The sequence below is a fragment of the Chironomus tepperi genome, unplaced genomic scaffold (genome assembly GCF_022539635.2).
Source record: "Chironomus tepperi strain 1889 unplaced genomic scaffold, CSIRO-AGI_Ctep_v1 contig_359, whole genome shotgun sequence".
Lineage (NCBI taxonomy): Eukaryota > Metazoa > Arthropoda > Insecta > Diptera > Chironomidae > Chironomus > Chironomus tepperi.
In genome coordinates this window covers 1,816,324-1,840,942 of record NW_027226481.1, presented here as the reverse complement: position 1 = coordinate 1,840,942, position 24,619 = coordinate 1,816,324, and the positions used below count along the sequence as shown (strand labels likewise).

General features: G+C 33.0%; 1 protein-coding gene across 6 annotated transcripts; it reads left to right on the top strand.

Moving 5' to 3' along the window:
* The first annotated feature begins 12 nt into the window (after positions 1-12).
* On the top strand, positions 13-24,174 carry Nep3 (Neprilysin 3). Of its 6 annotated transcripts, none has more exons than XM_070646114.1 (12): positions 13-147; positions 15,871-15,984; positions 16,046-16,208; positions 17,695-17,770; positions 17,835-17,893; positions 17,962-18,742; positions 19,249-19,906; positions 19,966-20,076; positions 20,138-20,220; positions 20,279-20,402; positions 20,456-20,591; positions 21,800-24,174. In XM_070646114.1, exons 2-12 carry the CDS (start codon positions 15,871-15,873, stop codon positions 21,838-21,840), a joined length of 2,346 nt encoding a protein of 781 aa, XP_070502215.1. In that variant the 5' UTR covers positions 13-147; the 3' UTR covers positions 21,841-24,174. The 6 variants fall into 6 exon arrangements, with proteins under 6 accessions (XP_070502215.1, XP_070502211.1, XP_070502212.1 ...); XM_070646110.1 differs by lacking the exon at positions 13-147 and adding an exon at positions 6,481-6,816; XM_070646111.1 differs by lacking the exon at positions 13-147 and adding an exon at positions 11,125-11,207.
* Positions 24,175-24,619: the final 445 nt, after the last annotated feature.

Sequence of the window (24,619 nt, the reverse complement as noted above, 5' to 3'; positions counted from 1 at the left end):
TCTCATTCGTGTAGCATCAATCCTTTCATAAAGTCACAAAAATTTTCATCCGTAAAATTTTCCCAAAAAAATAAAAAAAAGATTCTTTTGTGTAGCACAAAAAGTGAACTTTAAAGTGAATTTAAAGTGAGATTGAACTTGTCAAGGGTGAGTAGAGACAGAGAGCCTTTATGGTCATATCCAACATCATTCATTTATCGATTTTTCCACAACATTTTATAAAAATTTTCCACTCCTCACTTTAATCCCATGTCGGAAAAAATAATCTCAACTTTTTATGATGGGAATCATGTAAATCACATGTGTGTGCCTTACTCTCCACGATAATTTAATATTATCGACACAAGGCGTTAAGGAAATATTAAGCAGTAACAAATTTTCAGCGTCGTAAAATCGATTATGAAAATAAATTGTGATGGAGAAAAAAAGAGAAGAAAAATTCACATCGTAAGTCACACAAGACAGCAAAATTATGAGGGAAAGATACATGAGAATGAAGAAAATTACAGAGACGCTGAGCAAGAAAAAGTGATGCGAGCTGTTGAAAAGCTAAGCACAATATTTTTGTGAAATGAAATTTTTTGAATTTTTTAATATAAACAAGCAATTCTTTTTGTTAATAATTTGCTATTGAGTCTCGTGCATCTCATAATTAAAGAAACAGCATGTAAGACGTCATTTAAGATAATAATATTATTTCTTCGTGCCGTTCTCTCTCTTTGATCAAATATTAATGGAAATTCTTTGAATTTTGATTGAATTTTTTGTGGGAATTTTTACAGCGACATTCTTTGTTGCTGCTTTACAATTAGGAAGAATGATGATGGTTCATGAATATTTTGTCATCTTGTTGTTCGTTTTCCTTAATAGACAAAGAGACTGCTTTTAGGTTCCATAATGGTATTTCTGTATCATGAAAGCATGCTCTTTGCTTGTTAGAGTTTGGGTATCTAGATCAGTGTTGTCCAAACTTTTGTGACACATAACATATTTTGGTTGTTGAAATATTTTACGGCAAACCTATGGAAGATTTCTCCTGTGATGGTATGATGCTGTAAAGTATTGGTACCAGTACGGTACAATGGTACACTTTCATCAGTGTCAAATGGTTTACCTATACCGTACCAGTGATTCACCTAAACCGTACCATACCGATAAACAACACCAGATAAATTAGACCCTGGGCTTGTTTTATGACACTTCAGAGTGCCGCGGCTTACAGTTTGGACAACATTGACCTAGATAAATCTTTGATAAATTTGAAAAAATGTCTGCGATAGCAATATATCCAGGAATTGATACTTAAGTTCTAATTGTTGAAAAAATACTTCCAGTAATATTACATTTACCAAATAATTTGACACATTTTTACATTCGTCAAAATCATGTCACCAATATACATCTGGCAGTAAATCAATATTATTATCAACTAAGATAAAGAACCCGAGCAGCACGATGCGTCGAACCGCATTCTTGCACGCGCAGAAGATATTGATCGAAATCAGCCAATATGTTGCTGTCTTGGGCAACTTGAGCTCTAGAGCAACACGACCACGTAGCGGTGCTCTACTGAATATATTATGCTAGTCGGGAAAACTCCATACTTGATTAAAGGGCGACTCAAATTTCGCATGAAGTCAAACTTGGATTGACTTTTTCATACAAAAACTGAGTAAACAAGGAGCTCTGCTCAATTGAATGCAATATAAATAAATAACCACTAATGAAAAACTTCAACCTGCTCTGTCAAAACTCAAAATTAGCACTTCAAGCTATCATAAACAATCCATTCCAAGAATTAATGCACGTCACATTTCTGAAATGTTTATTGATCTCGTTAGTGTCTAGCCCAATACTCGATTAAAAACATCAAATGCAACAAATATTCAAGGCACGTAACCACAGGCTATTTTTAATTACGAATTTTTTTGCTCGTGCCTGTCTCTAAATCACTTTTATTATGAATAAATATGAAAAATAATTTCCATTTGAAAAATTTCTAAAGATTTTTAAGCAACAGAAATGCTGTAGAAAATTTCTTGAATAATTTTCATTGTAGCTCTATGAAGTGAATAACAATAAAGCACATAACAAATTATGATTAAATTCATATCTCTCAATTTTCGTGTCAAATTTCCCATTGACATGGCGATATTGTTGGTAAATAAATACATCTGCCTACACTGTTTCTTTATTACCCCACAAAATGTTATTGAATTATGTGAATAATTATATTAAAGCATAATAAACTTAATGGAGATATTGGCAAAATGAGAATGGCTTAATATTTATGAATAAATTAGCTGTGAGGAGATAAATATACATTTCTAATATTTATGAATAACATTTTTTGGTTTAATTTGTGATTGTCAGACATTTGGGAAATTGAGATATTTAATAATGTATTGGAAACATTCAATTTGGACTGATTTGATTTGGAATTGAACAAATTTGAAATTTAATTAATTTTTAAATTCACAATTTAATGATTTTCTAAGAATTTAAAATTATGACTTTTCAAATTTAAGATTCAACGAAGTCTCGAAATTCAAAATTGAATAACATTTAAAAACTGACGAATTTCTCAAATTTAAAATTAATTAATTTATTGAATTCCAGATTCATAAAATTCAAAATTGAATCAATTTTTCAAATTTAATTTTAAATTTTGAATTTCAAATGTTTATGAATTTACAAGTTCAAAATTCAAGAGAATTTCAAGATTCAAATTTAAAATTCAACAGAATCTTAAAATTCTAAGTTGAAAAATTAAAGTTAATGAAATTTCAAATTTAAACTTTAAAGAAAAATTCAAAATTATAAAAAAAAAAATCAAATTTAAAACTAAGCGAATTATTTAAAATTTATTAGATTTAAAAACATTTTTGAATTAAGCAATTTTTTGAATTTCAAAAGTTTATCATTTTTCAAATTCAAAAATTTAAGCATTTCTTAAATTTAAGATTTTAAGAATTTTTGATTTTAAAATTCAAAATCAAATAAATTTTTTGAATTTTAAAATTTAAAACTTTAACGATTTTCCCACCAATTTAAAGCAAATCCTTAAATTTTTATGATTCACAAATCTTAATTTCATCATAATTACCTTATGTTAATTCAAACTCTTAACATTTAAGGTATTAAAAAGCAATTTGAAAACATTTCAAATTAAAGCAATTCTTCATTCTTAACATTTTATGAAAAGTCAAACATCAAGTGCAGTATTATAAATTTATCATGATGAGAATAATAGGAAGAGAAGTCTTACGGAGATGAAAAATTGAGTAACTCATGATTACGGATTTCTGAAACTTTTTTAAGCACAAGAAAAGGAGAAGAAAAATTTATGCATGCACAACTTTTTTTTGTCTTCTTTATTTCATCCTCAAGTCTTATGCCATGAGAGGGGATATAGAAGGGAAATAAACAAAATTATGGAGTAATTGAATTATGGCAGCAAGATTCAATCAACTCTTTTCTAGTTTTATTTTTAAGGCAAACGAGAGAAATTTTTTAATGAAATTTTGCTGCAAGAAAAGCATTCAAGCTCATTTGCCTGCTGTGTAGAAGTTAATTTAATTTTATTAATGGTCTGACTAAAGAATATTCAAATATTTATGACTGGATGTGAACATTCGTTTGATTAAAGATTCTTCAAAGCTAATTAAGTGGCGTGATTTATACTTTTTCTGAAAAATCTCTTTATTAATTAGAGGAAATTTAATTTTTGGAAAGATACACGATTGGAATGCAGATTTAGAGTGAGTTCTTTGGACACAAGTCATTGATCTGTTCAGCTATCACAAACACATTCCTTATTAACCGCCAGATTCTTCTACATATGATTCGATAAACTAAATCTCATTCTGCTTCAACTTCAGTACAGCTACACTCTGCCAACACCCATTTCCAATTAATCGTCTGCAATTGTGAAATATTGCACGCTTTTTATTTATTATATTGACTAAGTAAAGCAATCATAATAATTTGTATTAAATCACATAATGCAATTCCATTACTCCATTTAATGCTTAAAGCTTCATTGCACTGCAATTAATCACAGCAAAAAGTTGAGAATTCTTTCTTTAAAATCCTTTATTTGTTATCTATGCTTAATTTTATTGTTTCTGAGCATTACATCCAATTCTTTTCTTTAAATTCCATCTCTAATTTGTTTGTTCAAAAAAAAACTTTTTTCTTTCCATAAATTAAGATAAAGAAAATTTACGATCCAATACTTGTGGCACAGCTCTAATGAACTAAGCGTAAACTATGAAGTGAAATTTATTGAATTTTGTTGTGGAAATGGAAAAATTTTCTTGGAAAATAAAATATTGTTTACTTTTGGACGGAAATAGGTAGAAATGAGATTGAATTATTTAGAATATTGGAAGCATGAACTTTTTTAAAGAGAGAGGATCTCTGAGGAAATGCAAAAGTTTTTATCACTAACCGGAAGTTTTGTGTGACCAAGCTCCGGAATAGACTAAAGGTATGGAAAAAGGAAGAGATAGAAATAATTAATAACTTTTCTTGGAGGAACAGAAGTAGAGTTGCATGAAGAATAATTCCAAATTTGAGTAGAACAAGCTGTGACTTCGTACTAGTCTAGTCGATATTTCATGTCAAGTTGCTGCACAAGTTTCATGTTTATAAAGTTCGGCAGACAAATTGAAGCCTGATCTACTTAAAATTTACTTTCTGCCAAGCTTTTAGGCAACCCCCGATAGCTCATTGGTAAGAGTATGCGATCGTAAATCGTATGACCTTGTGTTGGATTCTTTATTTCTAAAAACTGCTGCAAACTTAAATATTCTATATTCTAGCAACGTCTAAAGGCAAATGCATCAAATTCTCGTACTTATCCTCATCCTCCTACCACCTCAAATCCCATCCCCAGCTATTCATCGAATAATTACAACAGTTGAGGTTATGTTCAATTGATATTGGTAAAATTGACATTCGTGAATTGAGATAAGCTTCCTAAAATTTCAATTTATCGATGCACACACACCGCATCTTTACCGCTTACTCAATTTGAAGGCATCAATTTTAATTTAGTTGCCTAAATTCCAATCGCAATGCGCACTTCAAAATAATTAAAACCACAAACATCAATTTGCAATCGACTTGTAATTTCAAGTGTATGTACTTTTCCAATTTAATCAATAATTTTCTTGTTATTCACATAAATCCATATAAATCGCAGCGATGTTGAGTAACGCTAACTTATGAGCAGGGGAAAAAAAGTATGAAAAATGTTTGTAATTTTCTACATCGCAACATATGGAAGCAAGCGAGACGATAAGAACGCGAGAGTAAGATATGTTTATGGCAATATCGACATCCAGTACAGGAACGTGATTGAATTTTCCGAATTGAAAGTCGTACACATGAAAAAAAAATAAAATCCTGCCTCGAGCGGAGATATTAATGAGTAATGATGTTAATGAGTGTGTGAGTTGTAGGCGCAGTTTTCATGTTGTAGAGTCAGATGATCAGCGACTTGTCAGTTTGAATTTTTGGAACCAGAACTTGAATTAGACTCAAATTTTGTATGAAGTTGACTTTTTCATACAAAATCCGAGTCAACATCGAGCTCTGCTTCCAACTATTCTAAAATTGGTTTCCAATACAAATGTATCTTGACAGGATTCGAACTCTTGACACTAACATGGATAGTGGTCTGAAACCCAATCAATGATGAAGGAGAAGTGACATAAAGCTCTAAAATAGTTACCATGACACTGACAGGGCATTCTAGAGACATTTAAATGGTTCATTATTAACACGGCGACATAACAGTGTTCAAGTGACTATGTTGTGCTGTTAAAGCTGCTCATAAATCGAATGACTCGTTAGGTAACATACAAAAAGACCCTGAGAGACAAAGAGTATTCTTTCATGGTACGGCACCTAAAATTCATGGTACCATAGTACCTAAAAGCAGTCTTTTTGCCTATTAACTAGACAGACTGACAGATCATGAACCAAGTGTGTCAATTTTCCTCCTACAAAATTCCAGCCTCGAGCAGTGATAAAAAAAAGTATATTTCTTCATGATAAATGACGATAGAATGAAGATACTATGTAATTGTATGTAATAATAATGATAGACACATCGTACAAACGACAATTCTCTCTCATCCTACCTTTCTGACAACCGTGAGAGCTAGAGAAGATGAGAGACATGTTCTCATTTCTCATGCATTTTGCGTATACAAATAATTTCATTTATTAAACGAGACAACAAATGCAAAGCATTACGCAATGCATTTACCAAAAAATACGAAACATCTTCTCAAATTGCCTATACTGATTACAGACTTCCCCTCTTAATGCGTATCGTTAGTGAGCGAGATGAGCAAAAAAAATAAGGAAAACAAAAACATTAACTGAGAGGAAAATCTTCCGTTCCTACATCTCACGACTTTTTCCTCCTCATCTCATTTTTCAGTATGTATCAAATTTTCGTCTGCGGAGGGTGAAAAACGAAACATTTTGCGTGATTCTCTCATGAAAAAAAAAATACAAGATCCATGATAAAAATTTGTGACAGAAAAGCTGAAATGCTTGCCAAAATGAAGACTTGTTGGATTTAATTTCGTTTAATGGACATATCATGTAGTGAATTATTGTGATTTTATTGAGCATATAAAAATGTAGTTAAGTGAACAAAAAAACTGGAAAAAAGCTGAAAATTTGAAAAATTTCCCTCTCTTTTGCCAAACAAACAAGGAACAAGCAGCACCGAATAAAAAAGAGATATTGAAAAACTTGTGAATTTTAGTGCATATCATCATCATGACATTCGAGGTTAATATCACAAATTGTCACTTTTTATTTCATTCTAACTTACAATATGGATGGGAGAATTTACTTCCTTTTTTGTTGCGCTCCTTTTTGGGGATGTGAAATGAAAATGAGAATAAGAAGATTTTTTTTCCTTCCTTTTTGCTACAATTTTATCGATTTTTTTCCACATCTTCATAGTAGAAGCATTTTTTATTACTCAATCGGCATCACATTATGTTCAATTTTTCCTTTACTATTCATCGGTGAACAAGGAGGAATTGGAAATAAAGAAAGAACCTTTGAGCTTGATTACATTTTAAAGAGAAAAGTAATTTTTGGGCTTTTTGGGTCAGGGAGTTGATGACGGTTAATCGGAGATATTTGTCTTTTCAATTTTACGTCCTTCTTCTCAGAAATAGAAGATGATAAGAGGATTAACATTTATGTATTTTTGGTGTAGCTTTAATGTGCCTTTAAAGCAGTTGTGGGCAACCTAGATCTAAAGCACTAGTGTGTCATTAAATTAGTTTGGAAATACGAAGAGCTGCCTGCCATATGCCATGCAGGTTTCAGATTGTGGCTTCCAACCAAGGTGTGCTGTAGCATGAAAAAGGTTGCTCATCACTACTTGCTTTAAAGTAGAACTTTAATGTTGAAAATTTCAAGAATTCAGGTCAACTAACTATATCAATATATTCCAAATCACTGAATATTCTAGTAGCTCTCCCTTTGTTCTCTCTGCTTCACTTCAAAGTTTCTGACCTGTTTCTTAATCTGAAATTGACAAGAGCTTTAAATTAGACTTGATCTCCATGCATTACTACTTACTACCTTGGTTGGGGTGCACGAGGGCACTATTGCCGCGCGTAGGGAATCTCTGAAGACAGCTCTTTCCTTAAAAACCTTCTGCTAGGTTCGGGATATAAAGGATTGTTGCATCCTCCGCGCATTAAACAGTCAAAGTATTCAGACTTCCGAAAAAGATCAATTTGAAAAATGGCTGGGATCTGAACCGACAATCTTTGAGTTACCATACTATATTTGAGCCAAGAATCTTACCTATTTCACCATTAAGGCAATTGAATGTTGAAATTATGTGTCGAATTATGAGGTACATATTTTGATAAGGATGTTATTGTTAGATATTTTGTTGTTACTTACGCATTTTATGAATATTTTGCGATGGTGCAATTGATCGTCGAAAGCGTTTACTTTAAGAAACTTGTCGAATCAGCTTAAAAACGTACAAATACCTGCATAGATCTTTAAATTCCATAGGCAAAATTGGATGGTTATATTTTTAAATTGGTTCAATGTCTTAAATTTCATTTTGCTATGACAATTCTAAATGGTTTTAAGCAGAGAGCACTTCTTGAATTTATATAGAGCCAAGTTGACTCCGAGCTCTAGTTTTGAATATTTCAATTTACAAAAGGAACTTGATATCTCAATTACATGGACCTTCATCTTTCACTGATTGAATTTAATGCGTATGTTTTACAGTAATACTATTACCTAACATGCAAATTGCTGTCAACATCTCTTCAAAGTTTGCATGTGGGTACTTCTTTAAGATCCCCAAAACATTCATTAAAAATTCATATTTTAATTATTCACTGGATTTTAATGTGTAGCAGCTCGTATAAACGTAACAATTCAATCAAAATTCTATGTATAGCCTAAATTCTTTGAAAAACCTTAAATAAAGCTTTTATTTTTAATGTATCCCAACCCACGTTGTTATCTACAACCTCCACCAGCATCAAATTCTTAATGCACAACTTAAATTGGATGAAAATTCAATTCTTAAAACTTTTTCTGCCATAAAAATCTCAGCTTATTGAAAACTTTTTCACAAGTACTAATTTCTTTATTCATATTTTAATACTCAAGTGTCATCAAACACCAAACACAACAACTTTGGTTATATCGAGAGTAAAAAAAAGCGAAACAAAGGAATGAAAATTGTGTGTGAAAATGGAAAAATAAGAGACGATAAAAGGCATCATCCGTTCACATCTCATTTTTTCCACTCGAGTACGACGTCAAGCACATCTCCTTTAATCTTCATGTGCTTGTAATTCATAGTTCGATAAGCTAATTAATTGATGGATATAAATTCGTTTACGGTATTATTATTGGTTATTGTTATTGGATTTCGATTAAATAATGACTGTGCAATGTTGTGAATGACTTGTCATAATGTTTTTGAATACTTGAGATGATTGAGAAACTTTTATGGCCAATTTAAACAAATGCTGAATTAATTTGTATTTAAAAAGGGGATGGCAAGTAATTTGGGGATTGTTTGTAAGTGATGTCTAGCTTGTGATTTTCAAGGAAAGGATGAGTATGATTTGAATTGGAACATCTTGTTGGTATGATTGGAATTTTGGTGTTGAGGTAGATTGATTCTTAACTCTGCACAGTTTCATGATCCAGGATGTTCCAATGTAATGCACTAAACTACACTTTGCATGGTTGTAACAGTGAAAAAGCGTCTGACTTTGAATAGACACTCTCCTGGATCGAACTCGGGTCATTGATGAAGGACTACATCAAGGTCTATTAATTCCTCCAGCAACATGCCGTAGAGATGATGAAAAATATAGTCCCTAGCTGGTTTAAGTCTAGCCTGAGGTTATATTTGATAGAATTTGAGTCCAAACTTGAGTCACTCCAGTTTGACTCCTTAACTTTCCCCATTTCCAACACATGTCACTTCCAGATAAATGTCAAACCTTCATAACCCCATAATTGAATCATGAAACATGAACAGAAATAAATCATGCTTTAAATTATTTCTTTTCTGATTATACCTACGTAAATAATCATTATTCATGCTTGATATCCAACCATCCTTTCGGTTAGTCTAACACAAAAAAAAAGTTTATGTACCTTTTTGGGTTTTTTACGATTAATGTAATTTTCAAAGTAAAATGAAATAAATTAAATGATTCCTATCCAATTCCTCTCATTAAATTTTCATTAAAACATATAAAAGAGAGAAGATATAGCTTTCCTAGTAGGACGAATGACCTTGAACAATATAATTTGCATTTGTCATTTTATCACCTTCTTGTTTTATGAGACATCCACTTTATGGTCGTTAAAATGACATACGGCTATCAGTTTATAAGGAAAGCAAATTTTTAAATGGCTTCTAATTTAAAGAGAAAGGAAGAAGATGAAGGTATATTCGAAGAAATGAATGCCAATTCCAATAAGGATGCATAATGTTCTCTTTTGATAGAATTCTTTGGCATTATTTGAAGTTAATGAGAATATTATGGTGATTTAATAGAGTATGTCCTTATGCAGAGGTGTATGCAGGGAGGAAGGGAGAATTTGAAGGTCAAAAGCCTTGTTTTTGGAGAAATCTGTTGTGCCACACCCTTTAGAGCTACACTTTATAGTGGGATTCGAACCACTTGCAAGCTCTGCAAGTTGCACGGACACGAGTACATCATATGACCTAATGCATCCTGCAAAGCTCTTAGTTACAATCATCCAGATACTTGTATATTCTGCATACCTAGTTACCGGACAGTGGAGAAACATTAAGTGCCAAAGACTTCAAAACTGCCCCCAACACACAAACCATGCTCGCAACTAGAACAGTGAAATGAAAAAAACAGCTTTAAAAATTAGTCATGACCTGGGATTGAACCAAGGACCTTTGGCACGTAAGGCCAACGCTCTATCATTTCGACCACTGATGTCATTTCACCGCCTGAGGTCATTATTTGCTTATAAAATACCATCTTGACAATATTACAACTTCTATGCAAATATTTGTCACAAAGTATACAATTACGAAGATCCAGAAAGCCTCGCTCTTCATAAAGTTTGCTCAAAAGCTTTATTCACTGATTTGCAAGTCTAACAAACTTTTTTTCTTAAAATAAATAAATGAGAAAGTCACTCAGGAAGTTTATCATTAAAGAGGATATTTGTCGTTTCCTTTAACAGCTTGCTTCAATAACAGGACTAAAGTCGAGAAAGGCACACAATTATTCCATTTCACTTCTTCTTCATTTTCCATAATGCAAAATCATAAATTTTCCATAATTGCATTTTCAACAATGTAAAAAGATGGCGGTAAATGTGCTTATGGCGAGTTGGAATTGAATCAACAGTTTTATGGCATTCACATTGAAAATTCATAGCTCTCTCTCTCGATTCTCTGTTTAATTTACATTGTAAATATGCCCTTATCATTAGCATTGATGATAATTCTTGAACTGTATCAAAATGTCATAAAAAAGTGTGTGCAAAATTCGTTCCTATATGTGTGGCTGATATGTGACAAATGAGAAATTGAATTTTTTTAGTTGATTTTGTGGAGTCAACATTGATTGAGGTTTTTTTGGCAATTCTGAGATTAAAATTTGGTCGGAATGAAGGAACAAGTGAGTACAATTGAGTAACATTCCAAGTTTTGTGTGAATTTTTGTGCTAAGGGTAACAGTGATGATGTCAGGTTAAGCATAATGACATGCAAACATGGGTTCGAAACTCGCAAATTGTTGGGCTCGAAACTCACTTCCAAAAATGTCTGTAACAAATAAAATCCACAAAAAACTCAACTGGGATTTTACAAGCTGTTATTATAAATTAATATTCTATTTTTAATTGACCCCGAAAGACTTTGTTTATAATTTAAATGGAAAAATTATGTCATTATCAAATGGGAATTAAAGCACTTCAAACTGCTTTAACCTTTGACTTACTTATTCAATTCATATGTAAACAAATAATCATTCAGAAAAACCAAAACAAAACAATTATCTGTGTAACATTAATCATGATTTAGACGACAAATCACTTTTGTTCATGGGGAGTCATAGTCTACAGAGTTCTAAGTCGACTTGGATTTTGCATGAAAATGACAACAGGAGCTGAGTCGACTTCATATCAATTTCAAGTCGGCTTTAAGCCCTGATAATGTAAAATTGCTTGTTATTCATTATTTCATGACAATGAAGGGCAACCTGTGTCCCGCGGCACATCTTATAGATAACCCTCGACCAAATCCATACACAGCAATGTGCACTAGTGTCCCACAACACACAAGTTCCCCACCCCTGCCTCCACAATGACTGTTTTCACTCGTGTGTAATTCAATTTCATTTTGCAAATGACTTAATTGAAATGCGTCATTTGTTGAGACACAACTCCAGTGTGTCATTCAGTTTTGCGTCTAGTCATTTGAGTAGTACATTAGCGAGCAGTTGTGCATGGAGAAAAAAATAATATTTTAATTAATTTTAATTTAAGTGACGTAAATTTTCTTTAAATAATGGATAAAGTGTATCAAAAATTGACAGTAAGTAAATTGATAATAGTGATTTTGTGCATGCAAACTTGAGACACAATTCAATTTTAATGGCGCCGTGAAATTGCTCTCCCGTGGAAGTAATGATAAAAATGAATTTAGTATCATACAAATAAAGAAATTGCTCTATACTTGCGATGAATGTGCTCACATTATCAACCTATTTATTTACATATATTTACGCTCATGCTCGCATGTATGCATTAAAGATTAAAAGTTCCCAAAGCTAACCGCTATTTCATGCGTAAATATTTATACATTTATCTCTCTTCTTACTTCGCTCTCAAATACCTAAAATTTATTTTCTTTCATGCTAATTCACTTTTTTTGGGGTTTATTCAAAAATGACGTTTGTCAGAATTTGGGTTTTGTTAAGATTTTATGGATCAAAAGTCTTCTCTTTGTCACAAAGTAGAGTAGTTTTCAAATTTAAGTCTTGATCACCAAACAACTTTAGATCCGAGTTATCTAGCAAAATATTGAACATCATTAGTGAATGAGGCGATACCCGAGCAGCATACTGCTTTAAATGTCAATTTTTGGTTGTTCAAACCCTTCCATGTCACCATAAGAACACAGATACAGTATGTGACACAGACAAAGAAAATGTCACAGAAACAGAATGTGACATAGAGACAGAATGTGACACAGAGACAAAATGTGACAGAGACACAAAATGTGACAAAGCGACATAATGTGATACAGAAACAGAATGTGACACAAAGACAGAATGTGAAAGATACAAAGAATGTGACATAGAGACATAATGTGACACAAAGACAGAATGTGTCAGTAACAGAAAGTCACCCTATACTCCTACATTGTGTCACTCGGGCTATCTTTATCATAAATTTAGAAGTAACTGTAGGCGATACAATCAAAAACTTCATCAGAGGTTGAAGATGATTTAGGTAGATTGCATAGCTGATAAGCCATATAATTAATTTTGAATTTGATTGATTAGAATCTTTACATTTTATGTAATGACTTTTTTTTTGTTGTGTCTTGCGTCTGATGTTGAAAAGTTCTTTGGATGGATGTTTGTCAAGGTTGTAAAATTTGTTTATCGCTTCATGCAGCCTTGTACTTTGGTTTCATGTTTAGCAAGGCAGAAGAAAGATTTTCTGAGAAGAAGTTGTGTAATTGAATTTTATGGTTGAATGTTGAATGCCGCGAGAAGCACTTTACAGGTATCGTTTTGTGTGTAAATGGTTTTTGAAAACTTTAAGTTCTTTATGGAGATGGGTTTGGGGTTGTTCACTTATTATTGTTGGTTTTGAGAGTAGGAGGAGGGGTGGACAGTCAGAGACGATAGATTCCCAACTCTGCACATTTTATGGCTCAGGGTATTATAAATACGATGAACCTAACCACAATTTGACAAATGACATGGCTGGAACAGCGAAAAAGCAACTAAATTCAACTAGACTCTGTCTAGGATCGAACCCAAGTGTTTAGGATCGGTAGGCTGACACTCTTGTCTCTCCGCCACTGCTGCTAGGAGGGATGACATTCAGTTATGGCATGGATCCGAATTTCAAGAGTCAAATGTCCAATTGCTTGTTTTTAAGCCAGTATGTCAATTCTAATTTTAGAGAACAGTGCGTAGAATAGTAGGAAGCAGTTCTAAATATAATCCATCAAATGCCAAAACTTTTCGATTGATTCCAGTACGTCCAAACTCTTGTTCCTCCCCCTCAACGTAAATACTTTCCCCACTTGAAGTAAAATTTCAACAATCCTCAAGTATAGAAAAAAAGGTTCAAAGCCTAAGAAATTCACAAAATGTGTAATATTAAAAGCCATTTGGATCCCTTTTATTATTGCTTCTATTTATAAATCTGCAACACATTTTACGTATGTATAACAAATGTTTCATGACATTACAGTGCCAATATCGCAATACTACTCATGTTCAGTCAATATTGTCTCCCCCAACGGCAACCTCTGATAACAGAAAAAAACAACCGACATTCACAGTTCCTTATCGTCATCATGTATTCACATTACCTTCATTCGTGTCTACATATTGTTCTGTATTTATTTAAATTAATATGTAAATTCTATTTCTCAAAAATGGAATCGCGTGCGCATTTATTTGTAATGTAAAAGAGTGTAAATTGCATTAAATACTTAGTTAGAAAGAGTCATTGTAATGAAATAGACGTTGATTTGCGCTATTCATCTTTTAATGTAAGCTGATTGACTGTATAACTCTTCTACATCACATTTATTATCATAATCGAGCAATAAACTTGCATGAAAGAATGAAAATTGGTCAATTATGCAAATTAGCGTTGCTGATACTTTAATACAGCGTAAAATCACTTCTGAATGAGTGATCTATGACAGTGACTGAGACAATTCTCATGGATATATTGTGCGTGCCTTAAAAAAGTATTGAATCATTTCTGTTCTGTATAAATGCGGTCTTTTTTATGTGGAATTTTGCTAGATAATGCATGTGAGTAAATTCGGTCATGTAGGATGTGGATCATAAAAATAATAAGCAATAAATTCAGTTCTGTTTCTTGACTCATTGTGTTTGGAGCTCATTTCCGTGGCAAGCAAAGAGGATGCTTTTATGATACAGAAATACCATTATGGTATGTAAAACTGGACACTATCCTTGTTTGCATGCATAGGAAACGTCTTAAGTCAAATCCGGACTAAAAATTCTTCTTCCCGTTCGGAATATTGTGGACTTTAGTGTTATTTTCATAAATTTTTTGATTTTACTTGTGACATATTTCCCTTCACAAAATCAGCTACAATAACCAGAAATACTGTTGCATTCAGCCAGCGTGACTCTGACTAGGAGCCTGATTTTATCGAATCCGACTCCATGCCGGCTTTAGAACGCTATTTTATTTATTATGTACGCATAAATATGGACCAGCTTCATGTTAGACTCTGCCAATTAATTCTTTCAATGCGATTAGAGTTGGCAGGCTTCCATGGAGGCCACTAGAAAATGACCAGTCTTTTGAAGGCCGGTCTCCGCTGGAGGCAGACCTCTAATGGCTCCTCTGTATATCATACTGCTTGTATAACTATACCAGTGTTGTTCAAACTTTTTTTCCCAATAGCACATCCTGGTGCTAATATTGACCAAAACAGTGCATGGCATTTCCGAAAATCAATAGTGCAGTGGTGACCAATCTTTTATTTTTGCGGCACACTTTGGTAAGCTTCGATTGAAACCGATTAGATAGAGTTGTGTCTCGCGGCACAATGGTGGCCCACCACAGCTCTAGAATGCCACAGCACACAGTTTGAACAACACTGATCCAGACAAAGTACTCTCAAGTGACCATTTTCAAAATGATCTATAAAATCTCCAGTAAGCAATGCATTAACATGCAAGAACAAATTTAAAAACATTTGTGCCTCAAGACTTTAGTAATTTTCTTGAATAATTCATCATGTTGTAATGGATGAATGTCATTAAATATTTAAATATCCTTTATGCAATCTTCTAAGTTTGAAAAGTTACTCACTGGAAATAAGACTGAATACATAGATATCCACTTTATTTTAATTAACATTTCTCAAAAGAATAAGAAAGTTTAGCTATTAAGTTTTTACTGTGCTATAAAAACTTTGCCGTTACGTCATTCTGGCATTGATATTCAATAAAAATACACTGTTTTATCTCCATTCTGTCCTTAAAGTGGTCGAACGAACGTTATCAGCACCGATTGTCTACATAATTTTTTCACATTTTTTATTTGCAGATGACGCGATATAAACAACAAACTGACTTTCCAGATGAAGATGCCAGTAGTATTGGGTCAATTCATTTAAATGTACGAACTAGTCCAAATATGCATATACGATTTGCGAATCGGGTAAGACTTAAAAACCTTATTATTATGCCAATATCAAGTATGCTAAAAGTGTCAATTGCAGGGCTCATTCGCATCGTTATGGCATCGACGCAGTAGATTAGAGAAATATCTTTTAATAATAGCTTTAGTATTATCCATATTATGTGCCATGTTAGTTATTGTCTCATTAAAAGAAGCAGAAACAAAGACCAGAATATTGCATGTAAAGCAACATCCTTATATGGGTAAGTAGATGATGTTTGACCTTGAATCCTTGATTCGTACATGTATTAGTGCTGAGAGGATGGGGGTTATGGGTTTTGAGAGCTTTTATGATTCCGAGAAATTCAAATTTCCATAAATTCAACGAATCATGAAGAGGAACTAACAAAAAGCTTCTTGTGCTCTGCTTCGGAAGTCCAAAAGATCAAATATTACAGCATAAAATATAACTTGTGGACAGAATGATGTGTCGTCAAGATAACTATGTAAATAATACGCAGATGCTTCCTTTTTGTGTTATGATAAGTTCAATGCGGGTCATTTTGAATGGCTCGTGTGACTACACACGTTTGTGTTTAAATTGCTTTTTGAAATGCTATAAACTTTTGGGCAATGATATTGGGAGAGTCTTTGCTGACATATTTAAATTAGTATGACTTACATATTATGATGTTGCTGACAGTAAATTATGTCAAAATACTCGTATGCCTGCATAGATGATAATTAGAATTGGAGTGTTGATGTTGTTAATGTTTTAAATGACATTCAACTTATAATTGGGCATTATGAAGGAATTTGAATAAAGCAGGGCCTTGATTTCATTCCAGCTACAAATATTTATGTTATTGACTAGTTTGCTCGATTCAATATGTAGGAAGGTCATTTTGAAGGTTTATTTAGTATAAAATCTTATCGCTATTTTAGATCCTTACCCAAACACTACAATTAAGTCACCAGGGCACCTTCGTATGTCAACACGTTGACGACAAGACATGAAGGTGTTCTGAAGCTAAGCTAGTGACTGCTTTTGACCCATTTATATGAAGAATCTTGAAGTGTGCCACACCATGCTGTTCAAATTACTAAGTATGTAGTATTCCAACAGTGAATTCTCGGCTTGCTTACTCTTATTCCTTATGGAAGAGAATATTTGAATATATAAAGCAGAAGTGGACAGCCCTTTATTTTCTGCGCCACACCTTAGTGATAAGCCTTGACCGAATCCGAACACGGTTGACGGTTCATGTGATTTTTAAACATTTCTGGTGGTGCATTAGTGTGCCTTGGTACCACTGATTTAGAGGATATACTTTATATCCTAATTATATGACCACATTGAGCTTTCAAAATACACCAAAATTTAAAGAATCTTTCCTAAAAATCACTCAACTACGACTTGATTACGACGCAGAATTCCAAATAAAATTCCAATTTTCCTTGATTTAATCAAATTTTCATTGTTGGTTCTAGTTAAGAGCACTCAAAATATTCTTGAAATTTATAAAGTCGTAGACAATGTTTGTACATCAAAATCCTATTTTCAAGAGCATAAACAAAACAAAAAAAGAATAATATGGAAGAGCTTTAAGAGCTGTTGATATTGAAAATATCAATTTTCCTCTTTTTCCTTCCGTATACAGGAAATGATATTCAATAGCTGATTTCTCAGTAATATCAAACAATAAAAAATACAATACCTACATTTTTCTCGTATTTCCAATTTCACAGAAATGCCATGTTTAGAGAAGCAGTGTGTGTTTGCAGCTAACGATATATTGAAGTCAATTGATGAGAAAGTTGATCCGTAAGTCAAGAAGAAAATTACTCAAAATAAAGCATAAATCATTATCATCCTATTCATGTTATAGTTGTGATGACTTTTACGCATATGCGTGTAATCAATGGATCCGCAATAATCCAATCCCAGGTGAGAATGAATGGAATGTCTTATTGTGAATGAATTATTAAATTTTGTGTGTCTATAAAACTAACTAGATGGAAAATCCATGTGGGGTACATTTGGAAAATTGGAACAACAAAATCAGCTAGTCGTAAAAAATGTCCTCGAGAAAAATGAATCGTATTTCAAGTCAACAGCTGAAAAGAAGGCAAAAAAGTATTTTGAGAGTTGTCTTGATACAGATGAAACGATGGAGAAATTGGGTGCAAAGCCTATGCTAACATTGCTTAAAGACATTGGTGGATGGAGTGTAACGGATCCAAATTTTAGTGTTAAGAAATGGACATTACAAAAGGTTCTTCAGAAACTTCATAATACATACAATATGGGCGGACTGTTTGGATGGGCAGTTGGTGAGGATGATAGGAACTCATCCCGTCATATTATACAAATTGATCAGGGCGGTCTCACACTTCCAACAAGAGATAATTATATTAATCGAACAGCACAGCATGAAAAGATATTGGTAGCATATCTTGATTACATGACAAAAATCAGCATGCTGCTTGGAGCCAAAAACGAGACAACGGCAAAAAAACAAATGCAGGACATTATCGATTTAGAGACCAGAATTGCTGAAATAACAGTTCCAAACGAAGAGAGGCGTGACGAGGAGTCGCTGTATAATTTGATGACATTAACCGAATTGCAGGAAACGGCACCTTTCATCAATTGGCAAAATCACTTTGAAGATGCTTTTCGCTTAGTTAATAGAAAGATTTCAGAAAAGGAGAAGGTCGTCGTGTACGCTCCGAAATTTTTGAAAGATCTCACACCACTTATTGAGAATTACACGAAAACAGATGAGGGAAAAACGTGAGTAATCTGGATTATTTATTTACAATGTTCTCAATCCATTTTAATTAGGGATTTATGCTTTTGAGTAATTAAAATTAAGGGTATGCAACAATTTGGATAATTTTATAGCGTAGTTGCACGCCTTTCACATTTTAAAGAATAAATAGGATTATAATCAGAATATCATTGATTTTTGAAGTTTATTGAGTTCTTGCCACTTTTTACTAAAGATATTTGAATAATTTAGTCAGCAAATCACTCTAAGAATCAATAAAATTAAATTTAAAGATTCGAAGTGAGAGAAAAAAACCAAAATGGCGGAATAATTCAATTTAAATTTAATTCAGTCGTAAAATTACGTCAATTATTCAATTTAAACAAAACCAATTGAAATAATTAAAAGTTTCGCCTACTTTAGCTCATTTTCCAATTGTTTTACAAGATTTTTAATTAAATTTAGTTAATTAATTCCTAATGTAATTATTAATTATTCATTAAAATTCTTCTTATCATCGCTTTTTCAGCACTCTACACAACTACCTTGTTTGGCAAACGGTGAGAAATTTTGCCGCATGTTTATCGAAAGCTTTCCGTGATGCTTACAAAAATCTCCGTAAAGCTTTAATAGGCTCAGATGGTGGGGAAGAGCCATGGAGATATTGTGTTACAGATACAAATAATGTCCTCGGATTTGCTATTGGCGCTATGTTTGTCAGAGAGGTATTCCATGGTGATTCAAAACCTCAAGCTGAAGAGATGATTGATGAAATAAGGACAGCATTTAAAGAAAATTTGAAGAGGCTTAATTGGATGGATCCAGAAACACGAACACTTGCTGAGGAGAAAGCAGATGCTATATCTGATATGATTGGATTTCCGGATTATATTCTTGATCCAAAGCAATTAGATGAGAAATATAAGGATTTAGAAATTGATCCAAAGCAGTATTTTGATAATAATTTAAAGATAAATACATACAATTTGAAGAAGAATTTAGAGAGATTAGATCAGCCTGTCAACAAAACACGATGGTCGATGTCACCGCCGACAGTTAATGCTTATTATACGCCAACAAAAAATCAAGTTGTCTTTCCAGCTGGCATTTTACAAACGCCATTTTACGACGCAGCAAATCCAAAATCTTTAAATTATGGAGCAATTGGCGTCGTTGTTGGACATGAGGTGAAGGTTCATATGCTTCCTAATTAATTCTTGTTTTTTAATTAAAAATTTGCTTGCAGATCACACATGCATTTGATGACCAAGGAAGAGAATACGACAAATATGGAAATTTGCATCAATGGTGGAACGACAAAACTATTAAAAAGTTTAAAGACCGAACAGATTGCTTTGTATGCATTTCTATTTCAATTTGAACTGAATCTAATTTTCATATGTATTTTTCATTTCTAGGTCAAACAGTATGGCAACTACAAAATTAATGACAAGAATCTCAATGGAAAGCAAACCCTTGGAGAAAACATTGCGGATAATGGGTAGATTATTGAAATTTTCATAGTTCAATGATTTTTTCTAATTTAATTTTTTCTACAGTGGATTAAAATCAGCTTATCATGCATTTTTGAATTCTAAAAAGAATTTAAGGCCATCCGATCTACATCCATTGCCGGGATTGAATATGACCCATGAACAATTATTTTTCATCTCATTTGCACAAGTATAATAAGCAGTTTTTTAATTAGCAACAGATTTTAATGATGTATTTTGTAGGTCTGGTGTTCAGCAATTACAGATGAAACAATCAGTTTACAAATTGAAAAGGATCCACATAGTCCGCCAAATTTCCGAGTCGTTGGATCGCTCTCAAATCTTCCAGAGTTCTCAGAAACATTCAATTGTCCGATAGGTGAGTTATTGAGTCATAAAATGTTTGTTAGATGAAAGAAGAGCTATAATTAGCTAAGGTTATGAATCGAGTGAAGTGCTTTTGCTAATGGCTCTATGAGATGAATCTCATAGACACTTGAGTTTTATAGAGATTTGGACTTAAATTAGTTGCACGTGATTCTTTTATTTGTTAGGAATTATTTTTGAGAAATTTGAATTTTTAGAAGAATTTTGGATATCGAATATAGTTTTTGGACATGTTCTTGGTTCAAATAAAGCTAGCTCATACTAAGTTACTTGACGGGTTGAGTTAAGTTAGATCCTCTTGGATGAAGCAGAATTTGATCCTCTCGAGTTGAGAAAAATTAGATCCTATCGGGTTAAGTAAAGTAAGCTTCTCTCTGATTGCAGTAAAGTTAGATCCTCTCGGGTCGAGTAGAGTTAAGTCCTCTCGGGTCTAGCGAAGTTAGATCCTCTCGGTTCAAGTAAAGTAAGGTTCTCTCGAGTCAAGCAAAATTAGATTCTCTTGAATCGAACAAAGTTAGGGCTTCTCGGGTCAAGCAAAGTTAGATCATCTTGGGTTGAGGAAAGTTAGTTCCTCTCGGGTCGAGCAAAGTCAGATTCTCTTGGGTTGAGTATATTTAGATAAACATGAACAATTAGATCTCTAGCAATTTGAATAGTTCTTATTCAAACTAAAAGTAGGGCATGAATCATATGAACTTCAAGTTGCTAACCGCATATCATAATATTATGGAAATCTTTCACTTTGAATTTGGAAACTTAAATTCTTAATAAACAGCCACAAATCACAGCCAAAGGGTTTCACATTAAAAACAATTCTCAGAACCCTTCTCTTTCCATAAACTGCAACCCACCTTAGGGAATTAACGATTAAATAAAACCGATGATTATGCGGAATGATTAAAGCACATCCTCTCGACACGAATGTTCATAAAAATCTTTATTTAATTTATTTATTTGTTGGTAAATAAAACAGCCGTTCTAAAAGCTGTTTAAAAGATTAAATCGTATGCTTCTTAGAATTTATTACAGACAAGCAATTCAAAAGTTTTTTTTATGATTCCATTATGAATTAATTACCGAGAAATACTTCTTTTCATTTTTACCGTAACATTTCGAGTTAGTACTCATTTAAGGGCAATTGAGTTGCGGCTTTTATGTTAAATAAAGTTCTTAATTTTCTGAATTTTTGTCTCATTCTAGGATCACCGATGAATCCATCACAAAAATGCGAGGTGTGGTAAATCAAAAAGGAACAAAAACAATTCAATTTATACAAAAAAGAGGACAATTTCCAAGAAATAAGACTCAATTAATACTGGATGCCAAATGAGCCTAAACAAAATGTTATCAGAACACAAAAAAAAAGAATTAATTTTTTTAAGATGAAAGACGAGCAACAAGAAGAAGCGAATTTCTTAAATGTACGGTGTTTATCAAGTATTTTTTTTTCATATCCTTATGTGAGCATTTGGAAGTACAATTTAAAAAAACAAAGTTTTTTGATAAGAATGGGAATACGTATAAGTAACTATAAATAAGCTCACAGGTTTTATGTCTTATGCTTTGTTGTATTTTTGGGGTAAGATTGAAGGTGGAAGTGAATTTGGAATTATATGAACAACTTTTATTGTATGTCTTAATTTTGGAACTGACAGTCAAGTGACATCAGGAGTAATTTATTATAAATATCATATTTGGGTTGAGTTTAGTCAACGTGTAGTCATTAGTTCCTGTATGCCTTGCCATCAGTGTGGTTTCCAAGTGACTACATTCACAAAAAGACTAGGATGCACTGACTGTGGCACAAAATGTCGTCATTGGTTTGGAATGCTTTTGTCCAGTGGTACGCAACCTTAGTGGTAAAAATGGACCGAATCCAGAGAACCAGACTCTATGGAGTCTGAATTCACTTTTTTTGAGTTCCACTGGAGTGAAGTCCGGACTTTATTGGAGTCGACTCCACTTTAGAGTCGTACCAACTCTGAATGAAACCACACACGGTTCAGAGCATTTCTAAGAATTTTACGCTGCACACAGATTGCCTACCACTGCTATATCCTGTAGCAGCAATAAATTGAAGACAGGAGAAGAAGTCTTGAGTTCCCTGGATATGTAAAATAAAATGTCCTTCAACATGTCTCACGAAATTGCAGTCATCAAATTGACACTTTATTATTATTAACATCCAAACAATTGAGCATGCTCAATATTCCGTACAATGAATCTCGAAGCATCCACAGGACACAATTCCAATAAAGTCCATACATCATTATCGAATTTCATCATTCTGTATTATTTTTATACAGATTGCAACATAATAACTCGTAATGATGTCTTCTGACGCTTTAAAAACGAGGAAATAAAGATTTATGATCTCATAAGTCGTGTGAATGAATCTTAATTTTAAGACAAGATGGAATTCTTATGTAATGATGCTAAAAATAAAATATTTTTGGTAATTTGCATTACTCAGAATGAGATAAGCAGCAAGACACTTCTAATGCCTCACATTAAATTTGCCTGATGAGATTTTATATCGAAATAAATCGGAGATCTACTCAAGCAGTGAACTGTGAATAATTTGTATTAGTGGGTGGAAGAAGGTTCGAGCATTTTTGTTAATCTTTGAGGAAATATCTCATTGAATGGCAAATTTACCGCGTAATTATCAGAATAGAATGGCTTGAATGACTACGATTTATCTAGAAGATTGAATTTAAGGAATTCGGAAGTGATTTTCAAGGACGTTGATGTTTTGGGTAATTTTAAGATCTCGGTGCACATCTAATTGTTGAAATCACGGCGTAGGAATGGGAAATGGCTGAATACTAAGGACTAAGTGACATCAATTGGGTGAATCGACTAAATTCAAAGAAAATTGAAAGCAATTCGCTCATTAAGGTCCAAATGCAGATTTTGGTATTATGAAATCTAAAATTCTCTTCTGTCGGCTACTTCCAGGTGGAACAGGGTGCGAATAGTCGACTTTATGTTTAGTCATAATCTTAACATTATATAGTAAGTTCCTAAAATGTCAACTCTATAACAAGGTATATCTAGGTCAACTAATTGCATCATGTTCCACTCCATACTGTCATCCATAATATTCAAAAATTCAATAAATCCTATAATCCTTCAATCTATCGCCATGCTCACAAATAACACTTTATAAAGTCAAAATCTAGCTTATGTCAATTTCTGGTCAACTTTATTCCTATTTTGTAAGACATAAAATGTTTATTAGTTAAGAACAATACTGTGAGTCCTCAAATAATTTATTTTAAAATATTTTCTGTTGTTTAAATTTATTTATTTTCTGCCAGACTCTGTAATTCAGTTGGTATTTTTGTGAATTGACTACTTTATCATGCACAATGATTTTCAAAGTTTCAAGGTTGAATTGAATGATTTGAATTAAATTGTAAACAGAAACGACCTTGAAATTGTTCAGATTTAAGAGTTTCATTCAGTATCGTCTGATTTAAGCAGAGTCTCTCGAGCGATGCAAATGAAGAAGGCTCCACCACGGGTTTTAAAAGCTCCGATAAACCTCCGTTTGGCGTCTTTATACTTACTTCCTTCTTCATTTGTGTCACTCGGGTCTTATGTCGTACAGATCAAAGAAAATTCTGATTCATGGTCTCCTCCCCGAGTTGACGCCTATGAAGGAGCTTTTAAAGCTCTATCGTACTGGCTACCGCTGGCCGTGCAGATCAAGTTGATCCATGGCCTCTTTCAGTTGACGTCTGAAGCTGATTCTATCGCTATCTTCTGATTGTTAATTGGTGTCCCTATGGCTGCCAAAAACAAGCAACTTCCATTTGGTGTTAATTAAAGAGGTTTAACTGAGCTGTTGGCTCCGCGGCAGAGCCTTCTTCATTTGTGTCACTCGGGATCACAAAAATAGAAATTTTCCGACATGTTCCTACATGAATTTGACAAAACAAAATTTTTCAATTTATTGATGAAGTCGATAATAATTCCATTAAAAAAATGTTTATAAAAAAGTATCAAGTACAT

Bases quoted from the DNA above. Each gene is read 5' to 3' on its own strand.
- Nep3 (XM_070646109.1), top strand. From the start codon at position 12,098: ATGGATAAAGTGTATCAAAAATTGACA. The intron at 18,743-19,248 runs GTGAGTAATCTG...TCGCTTTTTCAG, and splicing joins AAAACAGATGAGGGAAAAAC to CACTCTACACAACTACCTTG. The intron at 20,221-20,278 runs GTAGATTATTGA...TTTTTTCTACAG, and splicing joins GAAAACATTGCGGATAATGG to TGGATTAAAATCAGCTTATC.